The 15,225-nt window shown below is 37.6% G+C and overlaps 1 protein-coding gene and 1 long non-coding RNA gene across 4 annotated transcripts in view; one reads left to right on the top strand and one right to left on the bottom strand.

Annotated features, from left to right (window-relative positions):
* Positions 1 to 1,796: 1,796 nt before the first annotated feature.
* The window catches only part of LOC136256079 (uncharacterized), a 236,119-nt gene continuing 222,690 nt past the window's right edge, over positions 1,797 to 15,225 (bottom strand). For both annotated transcript variants that reach the window (XR_010701303.1, XR_010701304.1), the window contains 2 exons: positions 2,112 to 2,460; positions 1,797 to 2,062 (listed from right to left, as the gene is read on the bottom strand). This is a non-coding gene — a long non-coding RNA (uncharacterized lncRNA). The remainder of the gene's footprint in view (positions 2,063 to 2,111; positions 2,461 to 15,225) is intronic.
* LOC136256076 (lysine-specific demethylase 2B-like) lies at positions 4,241 to 14,526 on the top strand. 2 transcript variants are annotated; one of them, XM_066049001.1, is made up of 7 exons: positions 4,241 to 4,868; positions 10,297 to 10,517; positions 11,794 to 12,489; positions 12,549 to 12,900; positions 12,957 to 13,224; positions 13,277 to 13,604; positions 13,655 to 14,526. In XM_066049001.1, the coding sequence occupies exons 1-2, from the start codon at positions 4,242 to 4,244 to the stop codon at positions 10,306 to 10,308; spliced, it is 639 nt and encodes a 212-aa protein (XP_065905073.1). In that variant the 5' UTR covers position 4,241; the 3' UTR covers positions 10,309 to 10,517; positions 11,794 to 12,489; positions 12,549 to 12,900; positions 12,957 to 13,224; positions 13,277 to 13,604; positions 13,655 to 14,526. The 2 variants fall into 2 exon arrangements, with proteins under 2 accessions (XP_065905073.1, XP_065905072.1); XM_066049000.1 differs by lacking the exon at positions 4,241 to 4,868 and having other exon boundaries at positions 10,306 to 10,517.

The following is a 15,225-nucleotide window of genomic DNA, read 5'->3' as shown; positions in this document are numbered from 1 at the left end:
GTATTTGAATTCCTCCTAAACAAATTTATAGAGAACCTGGGAGTGATTTCAGCAGTTTATTTAAATGATTGCTTGACAGTTTATTAGGCTGACTGCTTAATAGTAGCTATATAATTATGAGTGTAAATGTGATTTTACATTTAAGTACAGGGATAATAGAAAATAAAAAGTAATGAAACAAAGGTGGACATCTAATTCCCTCTTCAGTCATGTACAGCCTGTCAAGTAGAGCCATGCATGACTGAAAGTATATAGGGATTAATTAAACCACTAGTATATAGCTGCAGGTGAAGGTGACCTCCCTTAATTCATTGCCTTTCATTTCTATGATCTTTACTCATATAAAATTTCTAATTAATTAAGCCAGACACCCACCCACAAGCTGTGGGTGCATGCTTGATTATATATTTAACTTGTAATCATACAGATGTGACAATTAACTATTCACTGAAGGGAAAGAACTGAACAGAAACAGTGGTGCGGTCATAAAGACATGGTTGGAATTGCTAGCTTTCTTATATATAATTATAGTAATTTGTTTGTGTTAAAATACATTCCACTGCAAAGTAGCTAGTGGTGAAATTGGGAATGCCACGTGTTCCAGAGACTGAAAAACTGAGTTTTGCTGAAGTGCACCTGTGGTCATTTGTGACAGAATATGACATGCCATGGAACCAGCTACATCCTGTTCAGTTCAATAGCTTTTTGAATTTCTTAGCAATCAGTACACACAACCTTACAGATGCTCTCAAGTCTCAGATAATCTGATTTTAAAAAAATTCCTAGCTATAGGGTACATATTATATGACTATCAAAAATTCCTATGTAGTGATATACAACACTGCTTGAAGGTTCTTAGTTTACTAATTTGTTAAGATGCCTTACTGTAGTTATACTGATAGTAAAGTGTCAGTAAACTTAAGTATATGGAACATAATTATTTTACTAAGTTTTAAACTCTCAGTAAAACATCAGTGAATGCGGGTTTACTGAAAAACTACTAAAATAACAAACAATTAACTGTTCCATATACTGGGGATATACCACTGTAGTAAACTAAGATACTTCAAGCAGTGCAAGAGCTCAGTTTCTTAAATTAAGCAGGTCTTCAAAATAAAATTAAGGCTAGAAAGTGTAAGTTTTAAAAATTTTCTGAGCCAACTCATGCACAGCCACTACCAGAAAGCTTGATTTTAAAAGAGTTCTTTGTTTTGAGAATGGCTCCATAGCTATTAAAAAAAAATATACTTTTATATTGGATCTCAGATAGTCTGATTTTAATTTAGCTTTTTTTTTGTTCTTGGAAGACATCACCCAGATCTTTTAAACTGCTGTAACATATATCTAAACCAAAACAGCCAATCTGTAAAAAAAAGAGTGCGGCCCAAGGTGAAAAAAGATGTGAAATCCAAGGTGGCGGCCAAGAAATGGTTGTGATGGTAGGTTAATGGCAAAAATTTTAATTACGAAAATTCAGGTGAATTTGCGTTGCCTTCTCCATTAGGATTTGGCACCAAATTCACCTGAATTGTCGTAATTAAAATGTTTGCCATTAACCTACCATCACAGCCATTTCTTGGCTGCCACCTTGGATTTCACATCTTTTTTCACCTTGGGCCGCACTTTTTTTTTTACAGCTTGGCTGTTTTGGTTTAGATATCACTTCTTTTTGTATTGCAAGCCACAAAACTGGCCATATGGCTTTGATGCTTCCTTTTAACTTTTTTCTTTACTGCAGGAATTGTGGAACAAAGGAGTGTGTATAGCTTTTGTCTGATGAAATATTTGTATCAGGGGCGTAGCTAGCCAGACGGTGGTGGGGGGGCAGGCACTCCCCCACAAAACACTCGACATTGTTCATAATTGCACAAAAGGCTAATGACCCAATGATGGGCTAGCCAACATATGGTGTTGTATTATTACAGCTTATGTAATTAGCTACATATAACTACTTCATTACTGATTGCTACCAGTTATCACTTATCAATGGAAATATTTTCATCGAACATCATCGCACGTGCCACAACTGTACTCCAACAAATTCGTCCACAATCCAGTAGAACTATATTGTGAATATTTTAGTACAAATACAATGTGTCACAGTTACTTACGTCAGCCACAGTCTGTGCTGCAGTCCTAGCACACTGGCACAGTATGACGAGCTCACTGACTTCAGCCGGCGAAATTCAAACGCCATGTATTGGCACGAAATCCCAACTCTATAGCTACCTTTCCTGTTAGCAGAATTTGTAACCTTGTGACGGATCATCTGACAAAGTGAAAAAAAATTAAACTGGCATGCCACTACACTGTACGAAGATCCAGTGTGATTAACTTGGCTCGGGAAAATAAAGTTGGTCCATTTAACACTTTATCACCTCGTAGGTTTGTAGCATCATTGCATATCACTTGTCACTTCTGAGTTGCGACTCTTGCGAAGTCACTTTGAGCGGGTCATGTCTAGATTCAAAAAATGCACTATCACGTGAGTAGTGTAGGCTAAATATAGAATTGTGTCTAATATTTTCGTTCGGTGAAGGCATAGTGTCTACAGGGGGGTAACCCCTGGGGATTCGAGCATACCTTATTTTTAGCGCATCGTTTTATTAATTACTTGTTACGCGCAAGAAATCATCGTATTATTATCACCATTCACAAACGAGTTGAATGTTGTGTGCACTCGCCAGTGTAGCAGCGCACAAGCAGTAATTTGGGATGCGTGTCAGTTACTGAAAAGCTTGTGACGGAAGTTTTAAAAAACATCACTTAGTGACGGGGGGGCAAATGCCTCCCCTTGCCCCCCCTTGGCTACGCCACTGGTGTTGAATGAAGTAATAAACACCTTCTAGCTCAGACTGTTTGACTTCAAATCATGCCTGGGCACTTCAAACAGACTGACCTAGCAGGTGTTTATTACTTCATTCAACACGGCTTTGAAAGCACTACAGGATGGCTTCTCTACTTGACGTGCTCATTTCTGATGCAGTATATGGCAGTTGGATACTCTCTCTTCCATTATTTACTCTTGGTTATAGTCATAGCTAGTTTCTTCAATAATTTTAGTTTTAGTTATAGTAATCCTTCTTAATTCATTTTAGTTATAGATTTAGTTATGGTTATATTGTCTTTGTTGTTTTAGTTTATTTTTAGTTTTAGTTAAGAACATGAAAACCTTTTAGTTTTAGTTATAGTTTTAGTTGTGCACAAGAAAATCTTTTGGTTTTAGTTATAGTTATCTTTCTTAATTAATTCTTTTTAGTTTTAGATTTAGTCTTAGTAAATTATTCTGCTGTTTTTATATAGATATAGTTTTAGTTATAATTTGGATTTGTTTTTAGTTATAGTTTTAGTTTTAGTTAACTAATACATATTTGCCTTACTAAAAGTACTTAGTTATAGTTAACTAAAACAACACTATACTATGAGCACAAGCTTCTAATGCATTTAACTTCTGTTCACCTGCTCAAAACATTGCTTAGAAACACACTATGACTGCAAACAATTTGCAGTTTTGTCAAGACCATGCCCTTTACTGTACTGTATTTTGCTAATCGTTTTGTCAGTTAACTTGATATTTTTATTTATGCTGACCTACCGACCCTACATGCTTGAGATTTTTACCCATAAACAACTAATCCAGGCCTAATTTAAATTCAATCTTGCAGGATCCTGTACCCAGCAAGCACCAGAAAGTTTTCTGGGAAAAGAAAGATGGAACTAAGTTTAATGAAACTCCGTTTACTGTTGATAGCCACACAGTGTTAGATTGCCAACATGGAGTGAAGTATTTTAAAGACAAGGAGTCTAAACATGCAAGGCTACGGTTACAAGGAACAAGAAAGACTGGCTGCTGTGCACACATACGAATAACACAGTTCACTTTGTATACTGATTATCAAATTCATTCAGCTGAAAAAGAGGGACTGTCTGTATGGAAGTTGCGACAGTTACGTGAAACTAGACTGGCTAATCTTAAAAAAGAGTTGGAGACTGGCACACCTAATGCAAAAGTTGTGTACTTTGTATCCTTGCCTACCAGCCAAGCACACAGCATCCACCCACACTTTGCATGTGCTCAAAAAGTGCATCCATTAATAATCACAAAAATTTCTGATTTAGTGTTTTCAAACATCTATGATATCTATGAGATCAAGAAAATTCTACGACATTATGCAAACACTGAATTAAGCAAAGAGCTTGGCTTTAAGCCAAAGGATTATGATCGTGCATTCTATCCTGATATGTGTGATATTAAGAACCACGTATACAAGGCCAAAAGAGCACTGGAGCTCTCAAAAATTGATCAAGAGAATCTTAGATTGAAAGTAAATAATTGGAGGACAAACTGGTCAGAGAATAAGTTTTTCTTTCGCCCATATATTCAGAGTGATGGTGATAACATAAAGGAGCAAACAATTGAATTGGAAAGCAAACATAAAGTAGAAAGAAGCGATATCTTTTGTGGCAATTCAGGAGAAGATGACAGCTGGTATGAAGTTCTTGGTTGTAGTAAGCAGTGCTCTCAAACTTTTCTGTATGTTCACCAAACATCATGGCAACAGCGATTGCTGGAACGTTATGGAAGCACAATCTCTCTTTTAGATGCAACATACAAAACAACTCGTTATGACTTGGCATTATTTTTTCTCTGTGTTAGAACCAATGTTGGTTACATGGTTGTAGCAGAATTCATCACCCAATCAGAAGATGCAGAGCACATATCAGAGGCTCTGCAACAGTTGCAACTATGGAATCCCTCTTGGAAGCCCAGTTTTTTTATGACAGATTACTCTGAAGCAGAATTGTTGGCTATTGAGAAATGCTTCCCTGGGACTCAGGTTTATCTATGTGATTTTCACCGTGAACAGGTTAATGTTGTTCTAGCATACTTTTACTTGCTAATATGAAAGCATTAAAGTATTATACTAAAGTTGTGATATACTAAATACTCGATGTTATTATATCTAATCAAAAACAGCCAAGCAGTAAAAAAAAGGTGCGGCCCCCAAAAAGACCATGGTGAAAAAAGATGTGAAATCCAAGGTGGCGGCCAAGAAATGGCTGTGATGGTAGGTTAATGGTTACATTTTAATAACAACAATTCAGGTGAATTTGGTGCCAAGACCAAGCGGCACAAAATTCACCTGAATTGTCGTTATTAAAATGTAACCATTAACCTACCATCACAGCCATTTCTTGGCCGCCACCTTGGATTTCACATCTTTTTTCACCATGGCCTTTTTGGGGGCCGCACCTTTTTTTTACAGCTTGGCTGTTTTTGATTAGATATCACTTCTTTTTGCATTTGTATACTGCAAAGCCTGCCTATGGCTGGCTTTGGGGCTTTTTTAACCTATGTGTTTTTATCTTTACTACAGGAAGAAGAAAAGAACTTAAAGAAGAATTTTAGCACTTCAATTATTTTTGATTTTATTAGTAATTATACAAATTATATACATATATTTATTACATGCCCATTATGCCCCACAGGATATTTTTTTGCAGCTGATCTCTCTACTGGGTGACTTGAAATGTAACTGAACTATATACAGGATGGTTTCTTTGTAGCTGAACTCTCTACAAGGTAACCTCTTCTAGCTGGTCTCTCTACAGGGTATTTTGTTTCTAGCTGAACTCTCTACAGGTGATTTGTTTGCAGCTAAACTCTCTACATGGTGGTGTCTTTGTAGCCGAACTCTCTACATGATGGTTTCTTTGTAGCTGAACTCTCTATAAGGTGACTTCGTCTAGCTGAACTCTCTACAGGGTGATTTTTTTGTAGCTAAACTCTCTGCAGGGTGATTTGTTTGCAGCTGAACTGTCTACATGATGGTTTCTTTGTAGCTGAACTCTCTACAAGGTGACTTCGTCCAGCTGATCTCTCTACGGGGTGATTTGTTTCTAGTTGAACTCTCCACAGGTGATTTGTTTGCAGCTAAACTCTCTACATGGTGGTTTCTTTGTAGCTGAACTCCCTACATGATGGTTTCTTTGTAGCTGAACTCTCTACTAGGTAACTTCTTCTCTACATGGTGATTTGTTGGAGTTGAATTCTCTACAAGGTGGTTTGTATGAGGCTGAACTCTCTACATGGCGGTTTCTTTGTAGCTGAACTCTCTACAGAGTGATTTGTTTGCAGCTGAACTCTCTACATGATGGTTTCTTTGTAACTGAACACTCTACAAGGTGACTTCTTCTAGCTGATCTTTCTACAGGGTGAATTGTTGTAGCTGAACTATCTACAAGGTAACTTCTTCTAGCTGATCTCCATACAGGGTGATTTGTTTGTAGTTGAATTCTGTACAGGTGGTTTCTTTGTAGCTGAACTCTGTACATGATGGTTTCTTTGTAGCTGAACTCTTTACAAGGTGACTTCTTCTAGCTGAACTCTCTATGGCGTAATTTCTTTGTAGCTGAACTCTCTATATGATGGTTTCTTTGTAACTGAACTCTCTACAAGGTAACTTCTTCTAGCTGATCTTTCTACTGGGTGATTTGTTTCCAGCTGAACTCTCTACTGGGTGATTTGTTTCCAGCTGAACTCTCTACATGGTGGTTTCTTTGTTGCTGAACTCTCTACAAGGTGAATTCTTCTACCTGATCTCTCTACAGGGTAATTTGTTTGTAACTGAACTCTGTACAAGTGCGTTTTTGTGGGTGATCTCACTGCAGGTTGATTTGTTTTTAGCTGAACTCACTAAAGGGTGATTTTGCTTGTAGCTGAACTCCTTGCATTGTATCTAGTTTCTAGCTGATCTCTCTACAGGGTGATTTGTTTGTAGCTGATCTCTCTACAAGTTGATTTGTGTGTAGCTGATCTCTCTGCAGGTTGATTAATTTGCAGCCGATCTCTCTACAAGGTAATTTGTTTGTAGCTGAACTGTCTATAAAGTGATTTATTTGTAGCTGATCTCTCTGCAGGTTGATTTGTTTTAGCTGAACTCTCTACAGGGTGATTTACTTGTAGCTGAACTCCTTACATTGTGTGTAGTTTCTAGCTGATCTCTCTACAGGGTGATTTGTTTGTAGCTGATCTCTCTACAAGTTGATTTGTGTGTAGCTGATCTTTCTACAGGTTGATTTGTTTGTAGCCGATCTCTCTACAGGGTAATTTGTTTGTAGCTGAACTCTGTACAAGGTGCTTTTTTGTAGGTGATCTCACTGCAGGTTGATTTGTTTGTAGCTGAACTCACTAAAGAGTGATTTGCTTGTAGCTGAACTCCTTACATTGTGTCTAGTTTCTAGCTGATCTCTCTACAGGGTGATTTGTTTGTAGCTGAACTCTCTATAAGGTGATTTGTTTGCAGCTGAACTCTCTACATGGTGGTTTCTTTGTTGCTGAACTCTCTGTAAGGTGTTTTGCTTGTAGCTGAACTCTCTACAGGGTGATTTGTTTCTAGCTTATCTCTCTACAGGTTGATTTGTGTGTAACTGATCTCTCTACAAGCTGATTTGTTTGTAGCTGAATTCTCTGCAAAGTGTTTTGTTTGTAGCTGACCTCTCTTCAGGGTGATTTGTTTCTAGCTGATCTCTCTACAGGGGGATTTTTTTGTAGCTGACCTCTCTTCAGGGTGATTTGTTTCTAGCTGATCTCTCTACAGGATGATTTTTTGTAGCTGACCTCTCTTCAGGGTGATTTGTTTCTAGCTGATTGCTCTGCAGGTTGATTTGCTTGTAGATGAACTCTCTACAGTGTAACTTGCTTGTAGCTGAACTCCTTACTTTGTGTCTAGTTTGTAGCTGATCTCTCTACAGGGTGATTTGTTTGTAGCTGAACTCCTTACTTTGTGTCTAGTTTGTAGCTGATCTCTCTACAGGGTGATTTGTTTGTAGCTGACCTCTATACAAGTTGATATGTGTGTAGCTGTTCTCTCTGCAGGGTGATTTGTTTGTAGCCGATCTCTCTACAAGGTAATTTGTTTGTAGCTGAACTATCTATAAGGTGATTTGTACATAGCTGATCTCTCTGCAGATTGATTTGTTTTAGCTGAACTCTCTACAGGGTGATTTGTTTCTAGCTTATCTCTCTACAGGTTGATTTGTTTGTTGCTGATCGCTCTAAAGGTTGATTTGTTTGTAGCTGAACTCTCTGCAAAGTGTTTTGTTTGTAGTTGATTTCTCTACAAGGTGATTTTTTGTAGCTGACCTATCTTCAGGGTGATTTGTTTCTAGCTGATATCTCTACAGGGTGATTTTTTGTAGCTGACCTCTCTTCAGGGTAATTTGTTTCTAGCTGATCGCTCTACAGGTTGGTTTATTTGTAGCTGAACTCTCTACAGGGTGATTTGCTTGTAGCTGAACTCCTTACATTGTGTTTAGTTTCTAGCTGATGTCTCTACAGGGTGATTTTTTTGTAGCTGAACTCTCTACAGGGTAATTTGTTTCTAGCTTATCTCTCTACAGATAGATTTGTGTTGATTTGTTCATTGCTGATCGCTCTAAAGGTTGATTTGTTGCAGCTGAACACCCTGCAAAGTGTTTTGTTTGTAGCTGATCACTCTAAAGGGTAATTTGTTTGTAGCTGAACTCTCTCCACAGTGACTTGTGTGTAGCTGAATTCTGTGTAGCTGAATTCTCTAGAGAGTGACCTAATTGTAGCTGAATTCTCTACACAGTGCATGACTTGTTTATAGCTGAACTTTCTTCAGTGTGACTTGTAATGTTCTGAATCTCTATAGTGATATATTTGCTTAACTCTCCACATGGTGATTGTCTTCTTGCTGAACTGTCTATAAGATTAACTGTTTGCAGCTGAACTCCCTACAGAATAACTTGTGATGTAATAAAATTCTATAATGGAATAAATAAACCAGCCGAATGCTCTATTAGGGTGACTGTTCTATTAGAGTATCTCGATCTCGCATTTGCTACACGGAGTTGGCTTTCGAATCATAACTCAGTGGTTTGTAATCCGATTCTTCTGTACTACTGCAAGGACTTTCAATGAAGATTATTCCAGCTATACACCGATTTTCAGCTCATTGCTCTAAGCGGTTTGCCTAGTAGGCTTGAAAACTAATACTTTTTTATTCATAAAAATCGATCGCGTAATTGTGACACAGGTTGGGTTTTGTGTCATATCTCCGTGGTCTTTATCTCGATTCCTTTCAAACCACCAAAAGGCACTCCTACGATGGTTACTCCATCTACATAGCAATTTTCAACTCATTCCATGAAGTGGTTTACCCTGTAGGCGTGACAACAAATCGATCTTGTTTTACGCGAATAATCGGTCATAACTCCTGAACCATTCATCGGATTTGTACCACATTTGATGCTAGGATTCGCCGTTGGACTCCCTTTCTGTGTGCCAAATTTCAAGGCGATCGGAGTACGTGTTTGCTTGTTATAGCAATTTTTGCAAGTGTGCGAAAAGACAAAGAAGAAAAAAAAAAACGAAGAAAAAAAAAACGAAACTTTGGCAGCTCGTATCTCGGAAATGGCTTGAGCGATTTCCTTCAAATTTGGAATGTAGACTCCCTTGGCTGGCGGACAACTGTGTAGCAAATTTGGTTCCAATCAGATAAGTGATCACCGAGATACAAAGGTGTGAAAATGACGTTTTCGTTCTTCCTGTCAATATACTCACGGGTGTGGCGCGCCGGCTTCTTGGGCCGCACGACACACTACCGTGTGTCTTGATCCATGCGAAAAACAGCCATGCTGTACAAAAAGGGTGCAGCCTTCAAAAAGCGTGGGTGAAAAAGTTGTGAAATCAAGGGTGGCAGCCATGAACTCATGGCTGCAATGATCTTGATCACAATAAAATTTTTTTATTATGATTAAGATCATTGCAGCCATGATTTCATGGCTGCCACCCTTTATATATATATACTAATTAAATGCTAAGCCTATCTTCACACAAGAGCTAGGATATCATTTGAAACTTCACTGAAATAGCCATTTACATGTAGTTTTCACCCAAAGGGTTGTGAACTAGTGGAATTCCCTAATGGCCTACAGAGTAACCTGTGCAGCCACTATTTTGTAACTTAGTTGCTACTGGATATGAAGTCCTAAGTGCCTAAACCTTTATCCTTGTAACAAAGTATGTAATTTTTTTCTTCTTTAAAGAGGTAGTGGCTATAAAGTTAAAACTTACTATTGTATGTTTACACTGTTATGATTTCTGATCGTAATAGTTACCCATGCTAATTAAGGGCTAGTAGCACAAGGTACACTACACTAAATCAATCAAATTGTATATTAAATATTTTGAGTCCAATATTTTACTAATAAATATTTTACTAATACTTATACTAAGTACAATATCTAATACTGGAACAACACTGACAGGCATGGGAATGATGGACCAACAAGCACAAAATCAGAGATTCCAAAGACCGCCTTTTCTCACTTTTGCGAAGCTGTGCTAATGCTCCACCTTATACAGATCCTACACTTCCTTCAGATGTTAACTATCAACAAGCACTGAAAGACCTTAAGGATTCTGATATTTGGAAGTCAATGGTGAAGTAAGAGAATGGCTTGGTAAAAAGTGGCTCCCAATTGCTAAGGTGACGTATGCATGTGTGTGTGCGTGTGTGTGTGTGTGTGTGTATGTGTGTGTGTGTGTGTGTGTGGGTGCGTGTGTGCGTGCCTGGTAACATGCCACTCTAGTAGTGTGGCTAATAGTAGCAGCCCTGGCCTTAACCAGACAAGGCAGGGTCAAGGTACCCTTGCAAGCATTAATAGTCTGTACATTGCATTTATGGGAGAAAACTCAGGTCTATGCTATTGTCAGTGGCCCATCCACCATTCTTGGGAGTCCATTCATTCATCTGTCCTAAAAAATTGAAATTTTGTTACCCAGCGGGTGGGTGTCTCTATTGTGGGGGTTGGGGGCTAAATCAAAGAATACAGGACAAGAAGTAAGTCAAGCAGTGTGTGCGTGCATGCGTGGGTGCATGTGAATACCAACTATATATATATACATGTATTGTATAATGGTAGGCATGACCAAACTAGCACAGTAGCCAAAAGACTTGTGTGATGTGTGTGTGGTGTTTCAGTGTGGTCATTTGCAAAGTGGTGGAGAACCATCCTGGCATTCACAATTTGGTTCCGGCTGCTACTTTTTTGAGCAAGAAAATGTAATTTAACTTTAATCTGCCCCACTGTAAATGGGGACATGGTTGCTATCTGTGTAAGCAAATGCTAAGTGGGTTGGAAGGCTTTTCCCTTTGTTTGGCCATTTTTTCTATTAGCTACAGTATATGTGAGATAATCTCTTGTCCATATTCCAGTAGGTATTAGATAATCCAAAAGTTTTAGCACAATTTGCTGTCAGACCTTCAGTGCTGGCCACTGTAAAGTACTAATAATAGCAATAATAACTGTCCATGTCTCATAACCAGTTTCCAAACCTTTACCATAAGACAGATGCTGTCTCTCTGTTAAAAATATCCCTACCCCTAGGAGGATTCATCTGTTCTGACTTAGTAATGTTCTTTTAGGGCATGACTATTTGTCAAAAGCATTGTGTGTTGGTCTGTGTGGGGGTGTCAATACGTCTTTTTCACCAGTTATATAAATATTCTGCATTATACTGTATGCTTATAAATTGTATCTACATATGTGACCGAATTTGACAAAACAAGGCTTTCACGCACATCCAGTTTTATGAGTTTGAAGGACCATAAATCCATGTAGGAGTATGCCATCAGATTTTAATTTTGATCTGTTATTAGAATTGTGTTGGTCAATAGTCAACTGAGTGGTGATTATAAAGCCAAAGAATTGGTGTGTGAAAGACTGCTTTTGTCAAATTCACATATAGTATTTATGTTTCAGAGATGGGCTCGAGCATATCGTGATGATAAATTTCATGCTGCTGTTGATACTAACAATGGCGTAGAAGCTATGAATAAAACTCTGAAATATAACTACTTGCCAAGAGGAAAGAACATCACTGTATCTCAGTTAGTGGTAACTTTAACTGAAGAATTTCTACCAGAGATGATTCGCAAATACCAAAAGCAAAACATTCTATGTCAGGTTATTATCGATCTTACAATGATTTTGTTCCTGAATACTTAAGGGAAGGACCACGGGCCATAATTCTACACTGCCTGTCAAGAATTAAAAAGGCATCTAAATTTAGAAAGGAGTCAGTAAAGGAAACCGGCGAAGCTGGTACTTTTTTGGTGACCAGCCCATCTGGCAAGCTTCATGAAGTGAAGATCTCAAATGGTAGCAGCTTGCCAGAATGTACCTGCAAAGATTGGACACGCTGGCACATACCTTGCAAACACTTGTTTGCAATATTTACACATACATCATGGAACTGGTCTGATTTGCCCAGTAGTTATCATCAGAATGAATACCTTTGTGCTGATTCAGAAGCATTAGTTAGTTCAGTTGCAGATGACGACCACAACAATGATGATGGCCAAGGAGATGGAGATATGATATTCCCTGAAGTTCCAGACCATGACATCGATGGTCAAGATTTTGATATGGAACAATGCAGCCATGAATTACCTATTAGTAAGCATAAGGTTATTAGTTTTATCTGTAAATGTCTATTAATAATACTTTTGTTATAGCACAGCATTTCAGTACAAAAAATCACAGAGAAAGATTTTCATAACTTTAAAAGTAATTGAGTCTCTTACTTACAACTGTACTGAAAGCAATAAACTGCAAATGTTGCAATACATGCTGATAAATGTAGAAAATCAGTTTAGATCAATGCTACCTCATGATAATGGCTTATTGCTTCGGCCTGTTGGAACTCACAGAATTGCTACAGCCAAGAAAGTCTGCAGAAAATACAGAACGCTACAGTTGAAGTCTTTATATAGGTCTCTTCCTTTGCATCACAATAGCAAGAAAAACAAAAGTGGAGATTGGAGATTTAAGAATCGAGTTGGAAAAAGAGCTGATGAATGGAGAAAGGCATGCAATAGCATATATTATACACTGGTTTATTATTGATATGTATATTATAATAGGTTTCTGAAGACTTGTTAGCAGCAAAGAGGAAGACTGTAAAGAAACAGACGGAGCTGATAAAAAATCAGATGGAGTCGATGAAGCAAGATCATGAACACCTTGAATCAATAGAAAATCTAATGGAGGGAACAGAAAATCAGACAGAGCCTGTGGAAAATATGATGAAGCTGACAGAAAATCAGACAAAGCCAATGGAAAGTCACACACAGACTATGAGATGTCCTTCTGCTTCAAATGACTCTCTACAGACCAAATGTACCACTCATGGTAAGAAAACATAGTGCAAACATTACAGTGATGCATTTTTAATGCTCTTTAGGTCGGAAACGGAAATTGAAATGTGGTGAATGCCCTGGATGTATTAGTGAAGACTGCAATCAATGCAAGTTTTGTCTTGATAAAAAGAAAAATGGTGGGCCTGGCTTAAAAAAGCAACGCTGTATTAACAGAAGATGCATACATACAGCAAGAAATGATGTTGATGTAGATAATATTGTCTCTTGATTGCAGCAGCTAAATGATAAGCATGGCAAGCTATATTAACAAAAGATTTGAAAGAATGCTCACTTCATGCATAATTGTTTGTAATAGCAGTTTTGGATCAGCCTCAGTTGAATGACAAAGTGTCTGATGAAGAGTTTATACAGGTACAACGTCATACATGTGTGAGAATAATTACAAGCATTTCACATTGTAGGGATACTTTCGAACTTTCCCTAATTTTCACAAATTACCTAATTCTATTATTGGTGATGTCCCCGTTTCCCCCACACATGTTGCTTCACTAAACAAAGCTGCTGGTGTTTTGTTTACCTCACCATATGAAGCTTCTGTATGGGCTTACAGATGCCACGTGTGTTATGCTCTATTAGGAATGGATACTACAGCTGCATCTATTGACACATTGAGTTACACTCTTACTCCTGTACCACGATCATACGACAATTCAGAGAAGATTTTAGAAAAACAAAGAAGGATTGACTACATCACTCCTGATGGTAACTGTTTGTTTAGGTCACTTTCAAAAGAAATTCTGGGTCATCAATAATTTCATCATTTAATCAGACAATACATTCTAGAATTTATGAAAGAAAATGAAGATATATTTGATGCATATGTGTTTGGAGGGTCAGTAAAAGATCATTGTAAACAAATGGAAAACCTTGGTGAGTGGGGAACTCAAGCTGAAATTTTTGCTATGGCTACTCTTTTAAAATTACCAATTTTTGTCTTTACATTTGAAACAAATAGTCAGCAGTATCATTGGCTTTGCTATAAGCCAATTGCTTCTAACCTGTGTATTGCTAACAACTGTTCTGATAATGTGAAGAAAGTATGGAAACTGGTGCCTCCAACAAATTACCACATAGAGCTTATACACTCATTCCAAACTCACTTTGACAGAGTTGCACCATCCAACTTAACTTGTACTTCTATGGAAAACGCACCTCATTTCAGAGATACCGCAGATTATATTGAATTATAGTACCTAGTTTTTAAAAGTGTGTTTATACATTTGCCAATGGGTTTGAAAGCGTACAATTTCTAATAAACAGTAGAATAAGTTTATCAATGTATTGTGATATGGAGGTGTACTAATACTCACAAAGTTAAGTGAACAGCTATTAATGAAGTGATCAAACTATACAGTGCAATCATTTTAATATTATATGATTAACATTTCGTCTATGTCATTGCATGGTATGCTCAGTTCAGTGCAAGACAGCTTTTTTTTTTATACCAGTGATCATGAGTAAGTTGGCAACGTGCTGTGTATCTGACATATATAGCTGCTTCTTTAAGGTACACACAAGGCTTTTATAGCATAGGTTGGGACCTAGCCATTATAACAAGGTGGTCTTACTAAGTGTATCAGTACTAAATTGGCTTATCAATTTTAAATCATAACCCTTGGTCAACCATCCCAATACAATATTAAGAGCTCATACATGCATCTCACTAAAAAGCATTGGTAATTTTTGCATTTTAATGTGTCTGAACTCTTGGGCAGTGTTTTGCTGTGATGGTTAGCCACATAACAACTATGCTAATACTAGATCAGGTGTCAGCAACAAACTCTTGTTACCACAACATCTTAACAACGTTAACATTATGCGACATTCTTATTTTCACTGTTTAGGCCACATAAACTTGAGTATTAGTTTCTCATCCCCACCTGCATCCCGTTTTTCTTATACCTCATCAAGGAATTTTTGCACTATTGTAGGCCAATTAGCACCTTTTATAGTTGGTACCTTGCTAAAGCAG

This window comes from Dysidea avara, chromosome 5 (genome assembly GCF_963678975.1).
Source record: "Dysidea avara chromosome 5, odDysAvar1.4, whole genome shotgun sequence".
Classification (NCBI taxonomy): Eukaryota; Metazoa; Porifera; class Demospongiae; order Dictyoceratida; family Dysideidae; genus Dysidea; species Dysidea avara.
The sequence above is the reverse complement of the archived record's forward strand: the minus strand, read 5'-3'. Positions and strand labels throughout refer to the sequence as shown.